The sequence below is a fragment of the Alosa pseudoharengus genome, unplaced genomic scaffold (assembly GCF_046254945.1).
Source record: "Alosa pseudoharengus isolate Yale_2024_CS ecotype anadromous, Long Island Sound unplaced genomic scaffold, YU_APseudo_1.1 YU_APseudo_1.1_scf_5, whole genome shotgun sequence".
In the NCBI taxonomy this organism is placed as follows: Eukaryota; Metazoa; Chordata; class Actinopteri; order Clupeiformes; family Clupeidae; genus Alosa; species Alosa pseudoharengus.
The window spans coordinates 4,210,491-4,226,297 of record NW_027468837.1 but is presented as its reverse complement, the minus strand read 5'-3'; the positions used below and the strand labels follow the sequence as shown (position 1 = coordinate 4,226,297).

At 38.8% G+C, this 15,807-nt stretch overlaps 1 protein-coding gene across 6 annotated transcripts in view; it reads right to left on the bottom strand.

The window, feature by feature from the left end:
- Window positions 1-15,807, bottom strand: part of slmapa (sarcolemma associated protein a) — an 88,638-nt gene that overhangs the window by 16,974 nt on the left and 55,857 nt on the right. For all 6 annotated transcript variants that reach the window (XM_076269285.1, XM_076269284.1, XM_076269286.1 and 3 more), the window contains 4 exons: window positions 15,391-15,450; window positions 13,562-13,636; window positions 1,336-1,416; window positions 974-1,033 (listed from right to left, as the gene is read on the bottom strand). In XM_076269285.1, the coding sequence (XP_076125400.1) occupies window positions 974-1,033; window positions 1,336-1,416; window positions 13,562-13,636; window positions 15,391-15,450 (276 nt within the window). The remainder of the gene's footprint in view (window positions 1-973; window positions 1,034-1,335; window positions 1,417-13,561; window positions 13,637-15,390; window positions 15,451-15,807) is intronic.

Genomic DNA, 15,807 nt, shown 5'->3' with positions numbered 1-15,807 from the left:
AATGTCCAACAAAGCGGCGAAGCACATCACCTGTTTGCACATTTGTCAGTAGATGATCAGCAACTGTCCTCTGTTCCACAACAATACCTTTGGTGAGATGTAACAGGTTTAACTGGGAATTATCACCATTTTCCATTCATCACTCCTATTAATAGTTTGGACTTATAAAAATAGTTTTAATTTGCATACAAACGCAGCCTTTAATCTACAGGTTTTGCTACATCACCACTGCTACATGTCTTTTCATCTTACTCAAGTTATAATGCCTCTTCTCGGATTCCAAAACAGAACAAGCGGATACAGAGAGGAGACAATCACAAAAACTTTGGAATGTAAAACAAATACAACAATAAAGTGCAAAATATGCAAGATGCTTTTATCAGAAAAAATTGAGCTGTGACAGAGGGGAAGTGGATCTTATAAAGAGCAAATCTGCTTTTGGAAAACCCTGAAATGCACTGGCTGCTGACAGAATTTTCTTCTGTTCAACTACAGTGACATTCGCAGAAAGAGTGCCCTTTCCTGACTAATTACTCTCTAATTGGTTTAAATTCCACGTGAAAGAGAGCCCCCCCCCCCCCCATGTTCCAAGGGAATGACGGTATGCGTGTCTATCATGTTAAGACCCACACACACCTGTTTCAGAGAGGACATATACATACACTTAGGTCCAAAGAAAACACCCAGGATTTAAGCCCTGTGAGACTGTTCCATGCCCAACACAATGCCTTATATAGCCAGCGCCAAGCTGTGCCACACCCACACCAGCCTCACCACCCTGCTACATGCCACCCTAATGAGCCCTGTGGCACCAAGCCAGAGCCAGCAAGAGAGCAAGCTCTGCTCTACTCTAGAGCTGAACAGCCCGAAAACTAAAACATCACACACACAGTTATGCTGGGAGTACTTTTAACATTTAATCAAACACTGAAATAAATTTAGAACGCTCATGAGAAACTACAGTGGCTTTTACCTTTGAGAAGTGTCACCCTGTTCTGGGGCTCACTCATTTCCTGTTCATCCATTTGTCCGTCTGTGAAAGAAAAGATGAACATCCTCAAGCTTCCAGACATCTGGTAATATTTGAGGTATTTATTTTATTTGAGGTATTTATTTAATAATTGCCATAAAGTCTTGAACTTCTAATTAGTTATATGCTTATAATTTTCATTAAAGCTATGCAAAATGAAAACAATACAATTTTCTGTACACTAATCTAGTTACATTTTGCCATTTAGGTTGTACGTATGTGTCAATATGTAGGTTCTTATATTATGGTACTTTTGGTACTTTTCTGAAATTCACAACTAAATTTGCATTGAAAAACCGACTTACCTGAAGTATCGTCACTGCTTCGGTCCTTGCTGGGGCTGAGTGTGTCTGACATATCGGACTCTTTAGCATCGATTTGATTTTCTAAGGGGGCAGATTGGAAGACACCATTTAAAGGAAGGAAGGGGGGGGGGAAACTCATTCAATACTATTCACTACTCCGAGAATTATTTTAATCCAAGGTAACATTATTTTTCCTACAAGGGAAATATATTAAAGTGAATAAAATTCTTGTTTTATTTGGAGAACATTAAAAGGAAAACCCTACTCAGTGTACTTCTGTATAAGCCTCTTGGATTCTCCCCTCTTGTTCTGCATACAATGAGGCTACACATGGTAATTTCTGCTTGGGTTCAGAGGGGTTAGGAATACACTTGCATGCTAAAATAGCCTGGCCTTTTTTCAACAACACTGATAGTGATGGAAAATAATGGGGTGTGTGCGCATACGCTTGAGTGATGGGCAGTTCTATTGAGATTCCCTGGAAATGTTCTAAAGCTTCTAAAGAGTTTTTAGATAGATAGATAGATAGATAGATAGAGATAGAGATAGAGATAGAGATAGATAGATATACTTTATTGATCACCAGGGGAAATTCAAGAATATGAACTCAACCCTGGCCTCCTTTGAACATCGATAACCCTTTTCACTACAACGTCATGTCAACCTCAGAAAGGGTGTCCGAGGATGTAATCTGGGCAAATTGTGCCAACACACCGATTTACTGAAAATGAGTGTTAATTTATAATGACAATTTTAAATTAATAATTTCATTTTTATATAATTTCAGAAGGGAAAAGATAAGGTCATGGGTCTGGATGTTTATAGCTCTGGAGAGAGTTAGGATTTTGTTTTTGAAACTCCGCTCCGATAATCTGAGTATGTGTAATCTGGGCTCTTAATCTCCACAGGATTGAGAGGTCAGGAGCAGCTGTCACGCCAGCTGCTGCACCAGTGGCTGACCACATGACTCTGAAGGAGTGTGTATGTGTGGGGTAGGGGGTGCTGTGGGACATTCACATGGAACTACACATGCACAATTAACAGCAGGCAACAATTAGAAAGAAGTATGCTTGAAGGCATCTAGTTTGGTATCATCTTGAAATTTGATTGCAAGGAATATGACCATGAGAAGGACATATAACCGGTCACAATCAAACATTCAAGATATATACATCGCAGCTCTGTGGTACGTGCTGGAACACCAAGAACATTTAAGAAAAGCTTTCACAGCACAACATTGTCAACTACAAAACCAAAAGACAACAGTTAGTGTGTAAACAAGTTGTTAATAGTGCCAACCAGCGATGTGCGGGCATATCCAATATGAAGTTGCAAGTAAAACAAAAATATTTTTAATGATATTCAGGTAATTTGCGGGCATGTTAGTAAAACATTAGTCAAATATCACTGACTGACTCAAATTCCAACAAGAAAGCAGTGTGTGCTTCACATAATAGTCAATGTGCTGTAATAAACATGTTTCTTCTTCAGTAGCACCATGGCTTTACAGTCAGTCAGCCTTTGCCTAAATAGGCTAAATCTACACAAGTAGTCAAGTTAAAAGTAGCCTAAAACAGGTCAGATCGAATTTAACAGAGTGGGATATAATTCAATGGTTGCCTGAGCTCATAGATTAATGGAAGCTTCTTTTAACTGGCCATTATCAGTTGATATCAACAACCCTGACCCATAGCCTTACAGATAGAGTTGCGACAATGGGTGTTAAAAATTCGTTAAGGTCACGTGGTTCATGTAAACTTCAAAAAGTTCCCGGAAGTGATTGACAATGGATTAGAATGCATTAAATAGGCTACTGTTCAATGATAGACAGAGACACGATTTTGGGTAATTGACAGTCAATAAATGTATTGATATACAATATTTATAACACAGTGTATTTATTGTGTAAACTGTCTAGTTATCCTACCATTACAACAATATTAAATTAAATAAATTCCAGACCTTATATCGTAGCCTGCTAAATATCGGAAGGTGACCTTTTTTTCTCCCTTTTACGTATGTGTCACTTAATATTAGGCCTAATTTCTGTACAAAACCAAGACGGGAGATTCTTTAGAAAACGCTTTGCACCCACCCAAGTGTATCTAAATTAACGTTATTGTTATAAAAAAATTACCTTGTACGTAACTCGAAAAGCTGTAAACAGTTTTTTTGAGACTGTAGCCTACAAAAGGGCATGGAGCTCCAGTGAAATTTTGATTTTGCAACTAGAAACTGTAACACAGCTAGTCTAACATTAACTTGTTTTCGAGTTTTCTCCCCAGCGTTTTCTCTGGTAGCCTAGTCACTGATCTGAGCTAATGAGCCTATCGTCGCGGGAGAATAAAAGTTTTTTTAACTCCAGTGTAATGGTGGGCATGTTAAGTTAACCGTGGCATTACCTACACACTAACCCCATGGTAATTGACCTCTCCAGAATAAGTCCCGCCTCCGTAACTTCCGTATCCATCCAACTTCCGGGCGTGGATTGTCTATGAGAAATAACATGGCGTTTCGAAATATCATACCGGTAAAACATCTGTAGGTAGCGAAGTTGAAAAAGCTGGTGGGCAGATTAGCCTACACACTTCTGCCATATAGTTTCCACTGGATTTTTTGATTGTCGGTGCCGTTTAAGTATACTACTTAAACGGCACCGAAAATCAAAAAATCCAGTGGAAACTAGATGGCAGAAGTGTATAGGTCAATCTGCCCAGCAGCTTTTTCTACTTTGTCACCTACAGAGTTTGACAGGTACGATCTTTCAAAACGCCATGTTATTTCCCATAGACAATCCACGCCCAGAAGTTGGATGGATACGGAAGTTAGGAGGCGGGATATATTCTGGAGAAGTCAATAGAGCATCACAGTCCCGCCCACAGGAGTTTCCGGAAGTAAGAATTCAATGCAATTTCTCCATCGACAATTCGGGTATAAGCCATAAAAACTTAACTGCACATGGTAGACTCAAAACCAGCTACGGCTGTACTAAGCGATTGTGTATGCTCATATAGACGCCAAAAGTTCACGGGGCACTAACCTCGTTTTGAGATAAATGTCTATTATTCGCGATGTCTTGGATAAGTACTTCATTACCCACAATCCTGAACAATCCCACAGTGATGCCTCTGATTGGTGGAAAGGCCGTTCAGTCATAGTTTGAAACTTGAATCAGCGAAAATTATTGACAAGATGGCGGAGTCTTTTACTGCCTATGGCAAAAATCTTAATGTGAATAAAAACTTTCTAGACGAACATTGGTACTTGTATCAACAAGGATTGTGGTTTATATATCACACGAACTTAGTCAGGGCCAATACACCATCAAATAGAACACTGTAAATGCTAGTTTGAACACTTAACTTTTCAGGTAGCCGATAGGCTAGCTAATCATTAGCCTTTCAGACATTAGAATGTCATTATAATGCTGCTAACATTAGCCTACATGCTGCAACACAGGTATGAAATATATTATGTTTTAGTGACCTTGTTGTTTCTATGAACATGAATTGTTGTTTATATGAAACATCAACTTAGACGAGGCATAAAAAGCCCTGTATATCCCCATTAAGAATTTAAACCTTTGAACTAGCTAGCTAGCTGATAGCAAAGCTGGATGCTACCACCGGGTAGACACTGCAGTAAAATGGTTAGCAAACCGTCCATGCCCCCGGCCCGTGAATATTTCAGTTTCAAGGACGAAATCAAGAGTGTCCAAAGGGGTGAAAACCACTTTAAATCGGGTCACATTATTGACTGTTGTGTGTCGAGGGTCAGCTTGTGGGTTTTGTATGGGCCAGCATGAGGAACAAGACCTATCAAACCTACGAAGTTGTGTGGTGAGTTTTGCAGGGAGGTTGGTAATGCTAGTTAACATTAGCTAGGCTACTGTAGCCTTCATACTGTACGAGCTATATCAATCATTAACCTAGAAATACTTCTTCGTACATTTAATGAACATTTTGTGTAAAAATTCAAGTTAATAAACTGAATATGGTGGTCCAAGAGCAGACCATGCACCGGTCCATGCATCAGGATGGCAGTCAGATACGAAGCACTGCACAATGTTGCTAACATTAACGTTAACCGCTTTCACACACACTATATAAAATACACGATGGTAAATATAACATTCAATACCAAAACACTATTATTTACACGATTACTCCGGAAATAACTGCTATTAACTATATAAAAATCATTGTTTGGAGGAGAGGGTTCGCTGCTGTTGCCGGTTGGAAATGAATGATTTGCTGGTTCGTGCTGCTTATATATTTTTCAGTGAGGCCCGGTGGTTTATGGGATGAGTAGTTCCTTCGCTCGGAAATGAAAATATGTACACAATCTTGTACCTTTTACTTTTTTTGGACTTTCTATTCGTTTTTTCACTCGAAATGATATGTTGTATGCTTATGAGTTACGCTGTAGCTGATTAGCCTAAGACATGCTCTAAAACTCTTTAGATACGGATTTTTCCAAAACGTCAATGGGAGAAATGAATGGGAAATTTACTTCCGGAAACTAAGCTCTCTCGGAGGAGGGGCGGGACTGTGATGCTCTATGCGAGTGATCATAATAAAATATAAAACGTGACATGTAAGTCCTTCGATAAATAACCAGGCTATGAACTCATAAACATGAACAGCATTTAGTCATCGTTTGTCATTCACCGTGCTGTGAACAGCATTAAGATGCTACTGTAGGCTAAAGAGCTTATTCAGACAGGTGAGCACCTGGGAATGGCAATTTGATCAGTGATCATGCATCATATGAGCGCAAGCTTGGTTTGAAACTTTCTGGGGATGGGGATTTTACACGATCCTTCATCACTGGGCTAGTGTGCCCTGCTGTGTTACTATGACCGTGCTGATGCTAACAGCTGCAGCTCCCTCAAATCTAGGTTCTCATGCATATTAGGCTAGCTTTTGCCAATGAAAATGAATGCAAAATAATAATTTAAAAAAAACGCAGCCCTGCTCCTAACTGAAGAAACGTTTACGTTACCAACAATGTTAACAACAAACTTAGTTTCACTGCTGCAAGTACAAAGTTGGCTTTAAATACGCTTCGCCATATTTAACGAACCAGCTAGCTTTGTGATCACAAAATCTTACCTTTTATGTGTTTAGTCCACTGAAAGTTACCCACATATCAAACGATTAAATCCACAGTTATGGAGGAACTGTTTTGGGGAAGCAGTTGCACTTTATCCCACTTTTGCTGCCCTTATTAAAATTAAACCACTTCCATAGCCTAGATGAGCATTGCGCATAACGTTACAACTATGTTGACATGATAAGCTAAATGCCCAAGACACGTCACGTCATAAAAGTTGTAGGCTACAAACCCAAAAACTTAATGACAGCTTGTTCGTGGTGTAGCCTAGTGCTGCCTAATTGAATTGAAATGGGATAGGCTAGGTTTATCTTGTATTAGGTTATTATGTGTGGCAAATTTATTGGGCTTCAGCCTCTTTTAATTTATTTGATAAGGAACTGATAAAAACTGAGCAGCAGAAAAGATGTCATAGTCGATACATGAATAGTTATTATAATTAGGTTATTAATACTATTACTTTCCTACTATTACTGTTATCACTGTTATTATTATGACCGCCGCTAGCGAAGCTAGCGAATCGGTCATATAGGGATTGTCAAAGTTTTCATCTACTTCCTGAAATTTTGGTCAACGATACCCGGGGCACATGAAATTTGGTGGGTACGTAGCCCCACTAGACTTTTATGGAAAAATTTCGTTTGGTCCCCGGGGGCCACTCCCCCTCCGCGCTGGGCCCCCCGAAACCCCAAAAATGCAGTTTTTCCTAAATAACTACCTGAACCGTGGCACCGAGGATGAAGAAATGTTTATGGTATGTTGGTCTCAAGGGCCCACATCAACCTAGCCCATAATCACTCATTTGTGATTTGCACCCCCCCGGTAAAAAATGAAAATGCAATATCATTCTGCTTTAATCGCCCCTCTCTTCAGTAAAGATGTTCAGAACTGCACCACATTTTATGTGTATGATTAACCTGACATTCTCTGGATGTATGCCAAGTTTCGTAGAATTTCATCCATGGGGGGGGTCTAAAAAATTAAGTTATGTGTACATTTAGTGACTGTACACTCATTGACCTGTAGATGGTGGTGCACACATATACACATGCACACACAGGCACCCACATACTATCGGTATTAGAACGGCCGATACATAATTACAAATTCAGTAGGATTAAAAGAAAGCCAAAATAAATATTCATCATTGTCATCATGGCTGCATTTCCACTATTGGCGATAAGTAGTCGTTTGTCCACTAGATGGCGCATCGTTGCAGTGAGACGTAATTTTGTTGGAAGTTAATCTAAAGTGGGTTGGAAAGACACTACGCTTCCTACAAGGACAAGACTGTAGGCTACAGTAGTTTACCGCAGAGAACGTCTAAGGGTAGGATGATTTCTGCATGACATGTAATTCCCATTTCCTCTTGAAGCCGAAATAAATCTGAGAATGTTTATCGGACATGCTTGTTTTTTACTGCAGGTAGGCTACGTTAATCCTATCAATAGCAGAACGTAGGTAAAATAATGTTACCGTTAGCATGGTTGAGTGATGGAGGCCAATTTGATTATTGATGTATTTGTAGAAAACCATAAATGCGTTTATAGGCTACCAAGCAAATCGATAACAGCACTAATTGTCTCGACTGTCATCTCATTTGCTTATGACCATAACCTAGGCTACTAACAGGAGCTAAGTGAGCTAGCCACAACACGTTCGCTACGTGATGGTTTTTTAATGGAAAATATATAGGCTACCTGAAAGATAACCTGTCTATGATGCACCCTAAACACCGGGCTGGGACATTTCTGCTCAAGGTCTCAAAAAGCATCTGAGTCAACGTTCATTTCCAAACACCCATATAGGCTACTTCAATCCTCTATTTTCAAAGGTGATTCAAGTAAGGAAGAGCATGGCTCAAAGTAAAATAACTGAAACTACATAAATTCGTCAAAGTGAATCATTTGTGTCAACTCGCCGCAATGTAGATTTATTAACGCACCCGTGATGATCTACATCTCCATTTAAACCAGATGTTTTAGAGCGCACGTTGAGATGTATTCAGGGCAGGGCTGTACCTACACATATTTGTTGCACGTGCTACAAAAATCATTCTTTGCGATGGATGATTTAGTACCAACGTTACACCGGTCAGATACAGTTTTGCCTATGGCTATTCCGTGAGACTGAGGCGCTTTTTGTTTGTTCGAAGTGCGTGTTTAGGGTGTGAGAGGGGAGTCGATGTGCTTTGATTCCAGCTTGGTAGTTGTAGTCTATGCGATTAAAAAACACGTGTGTGTGAAGTATCCAAACAATGATAACGCTTTCATTATGGCTGCTTTAGCCACAGACCTTGAGCTACTGTACAGTGGGTTGGGTTCCATTTAGAAGTGTCCACTTCATTCGCCCTTTCCGTGATTCACAGCTACGTGAAATTAATTACTACTGATATGCAAAACTATTAACTTTTCGCCAAGAGGTGGCAGCTTGATACTGTAAGGTGTAAGCCAAAGGAGATTTTATTTGGGTCGCCAGCATAGCCTAGTGACAATTTGTGTTGTGTAATAGGCCTAGAATAGGGACTACCTTATATAGCTTATAGTTTGTTAACAGTCACGGTTTTGTCATAACTCCCTCTATGCATTTTTGCATTTAGAATAGCTCTAAAACCGGGGAGCGAACACACGTCACAGGGGGGGCACCAGTGCGTGGATATCTCAATCGCAAAATTAAACAATATTTCTATCGGGCGCCTACCATGGACTAGGCTGGGTGAAAATCAAAAGATTGCGTCAAAAGATTGAGCTTAACCATGGACCTCATGGTTGCAAAATGCAAGGGAACATGAATCAGCATATTATTTGCACAAACAATAACGGACAGTAGCTCTTCAACTTTGCCCGTTAAAATGTGTATGAACAGTCTCGCAACGCATTTCATGAAGGCCCTTTTGGACATGTCAGTTATTTGCACCACTGGGTAAAACGGCATTTTGTTTTAGACTACTGGTATTTAATTTGTGCATTGACAATCAAGCTGAATATCATTTGAACTAGATGACTAAACTTATGCATATGTAGAAGAAGAAACATTCACAAAAATCCATGACATGACCTCTCTTCTTGATAGCTGTTGAAAACTGCATGGAACTGACGGATTGTTTTGTTTAATAATAAATAAATAAATACATTATGCTGCTACCTTCTGCTTTTCCCAAATACAATGTAGCCTACAGGTGTACCTTTCATCACTCCAGTTGCAATGGATGGACTGTGATGAACTGCCCTACTTGTGATTGTTTAGAGATTTTAAAGGTTTTATAACAATGTTACAGATTTTTTGGCCCAGAAACAAATCTATTCACCTTTGCAGCGCCAGTAGGCTACTTTGTGTGCGGAATGTGTGCAAACACACATTCCAAACAAGCATACACACAAAAGTTTCAAGAGTGGGGGATGGAGTAGAAGATGGAGACAAATTCATTAATATGATTTATTTTCGCGGAATGGATGTGCAGGACTGAGCGGCGGTCATATTTTGTACCGCTACGCGGTACATCTAGTTATTATTTGGATGAGCCAATAATTGTAAATCTGAGTCTGAAATGTTGGCTACAAACAGTCTATACTGCTGTAACTGCACTGCTGCTATTATTAATTGTTAACTTCTGGGAACTATTTGAGGCTTCCATTAGCCGCCATTGTTGGAAAAAAATGGAACATTAGCGTCAATGGAGATGTCGCAACTCTCTATCTATATGGCTCTGCCCTGACCTAATAACAAAAAGGCCAGTAAAATAATGCTAACACTACTGCATTGTTTTTCACATATTTAATAATCCCCATAAGCACCAGTAGGCTAAATTGCCATACAGCCTAACATTTGTCGGAATAAAGTAAAGTAGAAAAGTTTGCGTCGAGGTCAGGATGAATTGTAGCACCAGGCAAGTTTGGGTCGCCCCTGAAATGACCGACACAACACTGGTGCCAATTTAGCCCAGTCATTTTAGGAGAAAGGGTTGAACAAATTGCAACACAAGCAAACTTAACTGATTTTGTATCCTCAATATGTCCTGAGTAAGGGAAAAAAAGCCCAGAAGAATCCCAATAGGGGAAAGTTTAGAAAAAGACCTAAATATACCCTATTCATGCGCCTATACAGTATTTCTCTCACGCAAATAGGGGAAAAAAATTAACCTTCACATATCACCATGAAAATTACTGAGTTGATTACTTACATCAAGACAAACAAAAAATGTATTATACGTTTTTTGAAATTGTTTGTTAATATGGGCAAACAGGGCATAATGTAATTATGTATAGCTAATGTATAGTGACCCAAAACTAATTGCAACATTTGACAAAGAAATTGTCCAAGGCATGGAGGAAGATAATACATGTCTTAACTGGTTTTATATCTCATCTAGAGGGTATATGCTTATAGAAAATATATAGTTTATGGTGTTTAATTTGTTTTCCCTGGACAGTATAGGCCAAAATGTATCCACTTTACACTAGATTCGCCTTTACAGAATAGAGGGCAATGTATTGTGCATGGCATAGAGGAAGATGGGAAATGTCTTAAATGGTGTTATCTCTCCTCTAGAGGGTATATGCTTATAGAAAATATATAGTTTATGGTGTTTAATTTGTTTCCCTTAATAGTGCAGGCCAAAATGTATCAGCTGTTCACTTGATTCGCCTATACAGAATAGAGGAGTATGTGTTATGCATGGTATGGAGGAAGATGGGACATAAGTTGATTGATGCTATATTTCATGTACAGTGCATATGCTTTTAGAATATGTATAGTTTTGACTGTTCTATGACTTTGGTAAAACCATGACCCATGCATTGTTAATTATTCATCTTAAACTATATTTATTAGTATAGCATTTTTGCCAGATGTCACAACAATAGAGTCACTTGGAGGCTTACTGCAGTTATCCCATCTGCACCCTTCTGTCGAATTAGGACATGATCATGTCCATCTTCAACTTTGCCTTCACAATTTTCCTGCATTCACTAACATAAACACACTGTGCTGTCCGATTATTGTTTTAGACAAAAATTGTGCAAAGTAAAGGGGCATCATACAGGCCCCTCTGATTGGACAGACAGTATATCAGTCAACCCCTGGGCAAGAGGTCAATTACTATAAGACTTGCAAAATGATGGACTGATACTTTAGTGTGATATACTGTATGTTTCAGTGACCTCTAAATCAGATTACGTAAACACCAAAACCACTTTCCTAGGCTGAATAATGCCTAACTATGTGTTTGTACAGATTACACATTGTGGAACACTTACATGCAAAAACCCACTTGGCTCTATTTAAAGATTCAACAACCATTTCCATTGATTCAAAGGGCCACAATGTAAAAATAGACACCAATTTTGCAACAAACCAGTCTGAAATAAGCCAAAGGAATTCACTCTTTGAAAATAAAAGAATATTCCTCAACAATGCAAGATTCTAAAATTCCATGTTAAGTTAGATGGGGTCAGATATTCTTTAGAATGTGTATTCTACAACATTCTAATTACAGTTTTGTCAGTATTTGCTGAAGAATAATGCATAAAACAACCCTCATTTTAACATATTTCCACCAACTGGATTTTCATGGTCTTTTACTATGGTGTAAAGAGCACCAATTGAAATATAAAAATGTGAAAATAAATTCTGTTGCAATTAGTTTTGGGTCAGACCTTTGCCTGGACTATTAGCTCCGTTGTGATATTTATACAAATTAACTATACGTAATTACATTATGCCCTGTTTGCCCATGTTAACAAACAATTTCAAAAAACGTATAATACATTTTTTGTTTGTCTTGATGTAAGTAATCAACTCAGTAATTTTCATGGTGATATGTGAAGGTTATTTTTTCCCCTATTCACGTGAGAAAAATACTGTATAGGAGTATGAATAGGGTATATTTGGGTCTTTTTCGAAACTTTCCCCTATCGGGATTCTTCGGAGCTTTTTTTCCCTTACTCAGGACATATTGAGGATTCAAAATCAGTTAAGTTTGCTTGTGTTGCAATTTGTTCAACCTTGACCCCTATTTTGGCTTAAAATGACTGGACTAATTGGGTTGTTGCTTGTTGGTGATGTTTGCAAGGTTTTGCATGTCTTTTAGGTAGTTAACACTACTTTTAGACTAAAACCACTTTGTTTATCTACACGACTTGTCATCCTGTCTCACACTGCTACTGCACTCTCCCATAACCGTATTGCATGCAAAAGCATACACGTACAGGGTTAATTTCACTAGGGTAGTAATGAGCCTTCCACACAAAAATAGCAGGTGCTTATTCTCCTCTTTAAGAAGCTTCGGCCTCGTGGTTAATGGTTGGTTAAGACCCAAGCTTTTGCATAATATAACTGTTTCCTGTGAGACTTTTCACTCCGTGCCAGCATAAAAGCACTATCCCTTTTTCGTATAGCACAAGCATGCGAGCAGCACACACGCACGGATGGTCAAGGGAGAGGTGAGCGAGGCTGCGGCTGGATTAGCAGCTCCGCGCCCTGGCACGCCTCAGCCTCTGCATGCGGCTGGCTGCCCTGATCTGAGCTCCTTTCACTCAGGGTTCCACAAATAGCTGCAGTGCATCTCTTCAGGCTCTCCCGCTCATTCCAAAGTTATCTAATCACCACAGAGTGCAAAGTGAAGGTTATAGCTGACCTCTGTAACAAGGCAAGAGATTTTAGCGTTCTGCTACTTAACCACGTGCAATAAGGTAGTGAAAACAAAACACATGGATGCCAGCAGGTAACTGGACTTGTATGTTGTTGGATGGATGGGCAGTTTAACAAGCAGTCGAGTTCAAGATAAGGCCAAATTAAGGGGCAATGGAAGAAAGTGTTCTATAGGAATGTACACAAATCCTGATATTGCCACACCACAAAGCACTAGGGGTGCCCGGTAAAGTGAACATGAGGCTAATCTTGTGTCACACTGCTAGCTAAGGCTATCCAGGCACATAACTGTATATATGTGTACACCTATCTTTAAAAGGGGCCTGCTACCAACTCCTATTCAGTAACAAATAGGGGCAATAAAACATTTACATTGTTTTACAGATGTGGTCTCAAGGGCTCTTTCATTTATGGATTATGTACCTCAATACATAATTTCAGGTAGTGTTTAGTGAAAAATTACCTTTCAGTCTCTCTGGACTGGCCAGGCTGTTGTCACCCGCTGTCTGGTTGTTCTGGAGATGAGCATCTATGACTTCTGAAAACACACATACACAAACAATAGATCTTCACTATGAAGCATCAATCTTATTGGCAACAGCTGTGCAAAAATATTTTAAAAAAGTTTCTAATATTGTGTGTGTGTGTATATATGGGTCATTCCGTCTAATTCCAAATCAGACAAAATCCAGGAAAATGGTTGCTGCACCATCTCAGATTTTGCTCCCTAATATTTAAGTCCCAAAACTTTTTGTATAATTTTTTACACTCTCAGAAATGCCTTGGAGGCCATGTTTGGGCATTAATATCTTGAAAAGTATTATTCCCAGCCTGCTCAAACTTTGCAGAAGGAAAGACAGACAGTATGACTGGACCATTAAAAGTTTGTACTGCATGCCCATTACTTTTATATAAGGCCCTAGATATGGAATAAAATGCAAAACTGGTGACATTGAGGGTCTTCTAAACTCATTTTTTGTATCCACGACACCAATCATTATTTTGCAAATACAATACTTTATCAATGTTGAGCCAATATGAGGCCTCTGTAACAAATGCCCATAAAGATATTAAAGATGAAACAATGTGTGATTGCATTTTTTTTGTTAACGTTCATAGGACTAAAATGGTATGTGGGTAGCTAGTAGGAACACGAAAATCAATGTGGAAATAGTCATTTTGTGTGCCTATGATGTACCATGTTTCATTCATACATAAATATACTTACTTGGTTACATTGTATATTGTCCTTGAGGCAAAACAATTATTTTGACTATTTATTTATCTATGGTACAACATTGGCACTTTGTACCCTAAATGCCCATACACTGAGCTACTTTCACATAGATTTTTAAGTGCCTACTAGCTGCCCCACATACCATTTCCATCCTATGAAAATGACCGAAAAACACAACCTCCCTTTGTTTAATCCTTAAAATCTTCAAGCCCATTATATGTGGAGCTCAAATATTCTCAAGCTTTTGGTGTGTGCAGGCACCATAATCACTTCACAAATGTTTAACCTTTTAAATATTTTTTTATGTATGTGAGATAGATGTCTGTATGTGTTATGGTTGTATAACTTTTTGATTGTAATTTTTTCCCAAATCTCGAGTCTTGTAGAAAATGAATGAGAATCTCGTACAAACTTTTAATAGTTCAGTTATACTGAGAACATGTTTTTCATCCACCCTATAAAGTTTGGGCAGCCTATAAATAATACTTTTCATTATATTAATGCCCAAACATTGCTTCCCAGATAATGTGATTTTTTGGCTGTAAAACTAATGTAATTTCAAGGGCTGAAAATAACATAAAGACACAGGATTTGAACAAAAATATATTTTACAGGCCTTGGTTTTAGGACCCATTCTTGATATAGACAAGGTTTGACCTTTTTATTAAATTTGTAGGCTGGAATGCCTCACGGCAATAACTGTGCTTAAATGTAGTACTGTTTCAGCCTCTGGCAAGCTCAGAAAGGGGCGGCAAGCAACTGGTAGCTTGAGAGCAACGTGTTGGAGACCCATGGTGTAGGACATAGGTATATAAATAAAGCACACTGATTTTATTCTGTAACACACTGACTTCATCTTAATAAAGCCCCTGTTCAACAGCCATGTTTGTGAAGCTGGATAATACAGAGGTATAACAAACTCATTTTGATAAGAGATAAGCAAGCTTCACACATACATGCTTCACAATAAAGAAACTAATGATTAGCTACAGACTCCTGTATAATCCACCAGTGACCTCACTCCAAGGCTTTGGACAACATAGAAAAAAGCTTACCATCAAAGTTGGACAACTTGTGTATTGAGGAATCCACCGCCTCTTTCAACTGCTTCACAGCTGTGCAGGAAAAAAAAAACCGAAGCGTCACGATCACCTTTCAACTGATTAAAAATAAAAATGTGTAGCACCAGCACACATATTGAATACCTATCCGCATAATTAGCAAACTAAGCAATATCCAACTACTGAGGTTAGATGCTGAATAGCAAAAATCAGTCAGTAAAGCTGCTCCTTGCTGGTTTAAATACATCATTCATGTGCAAAACGATGAGAAGAAAGCAGTGTGGTTCAGTCAGGCTGGTATAGGTTCCCATGCAACTCAGTGAGAGAAAACCCCCTACTAGATGGTAAAACCAAAGGCAGGGGGAGGTCAAGAAAGAAAGAAACATTAAAGTAAAAGCATGCTTACAGTTA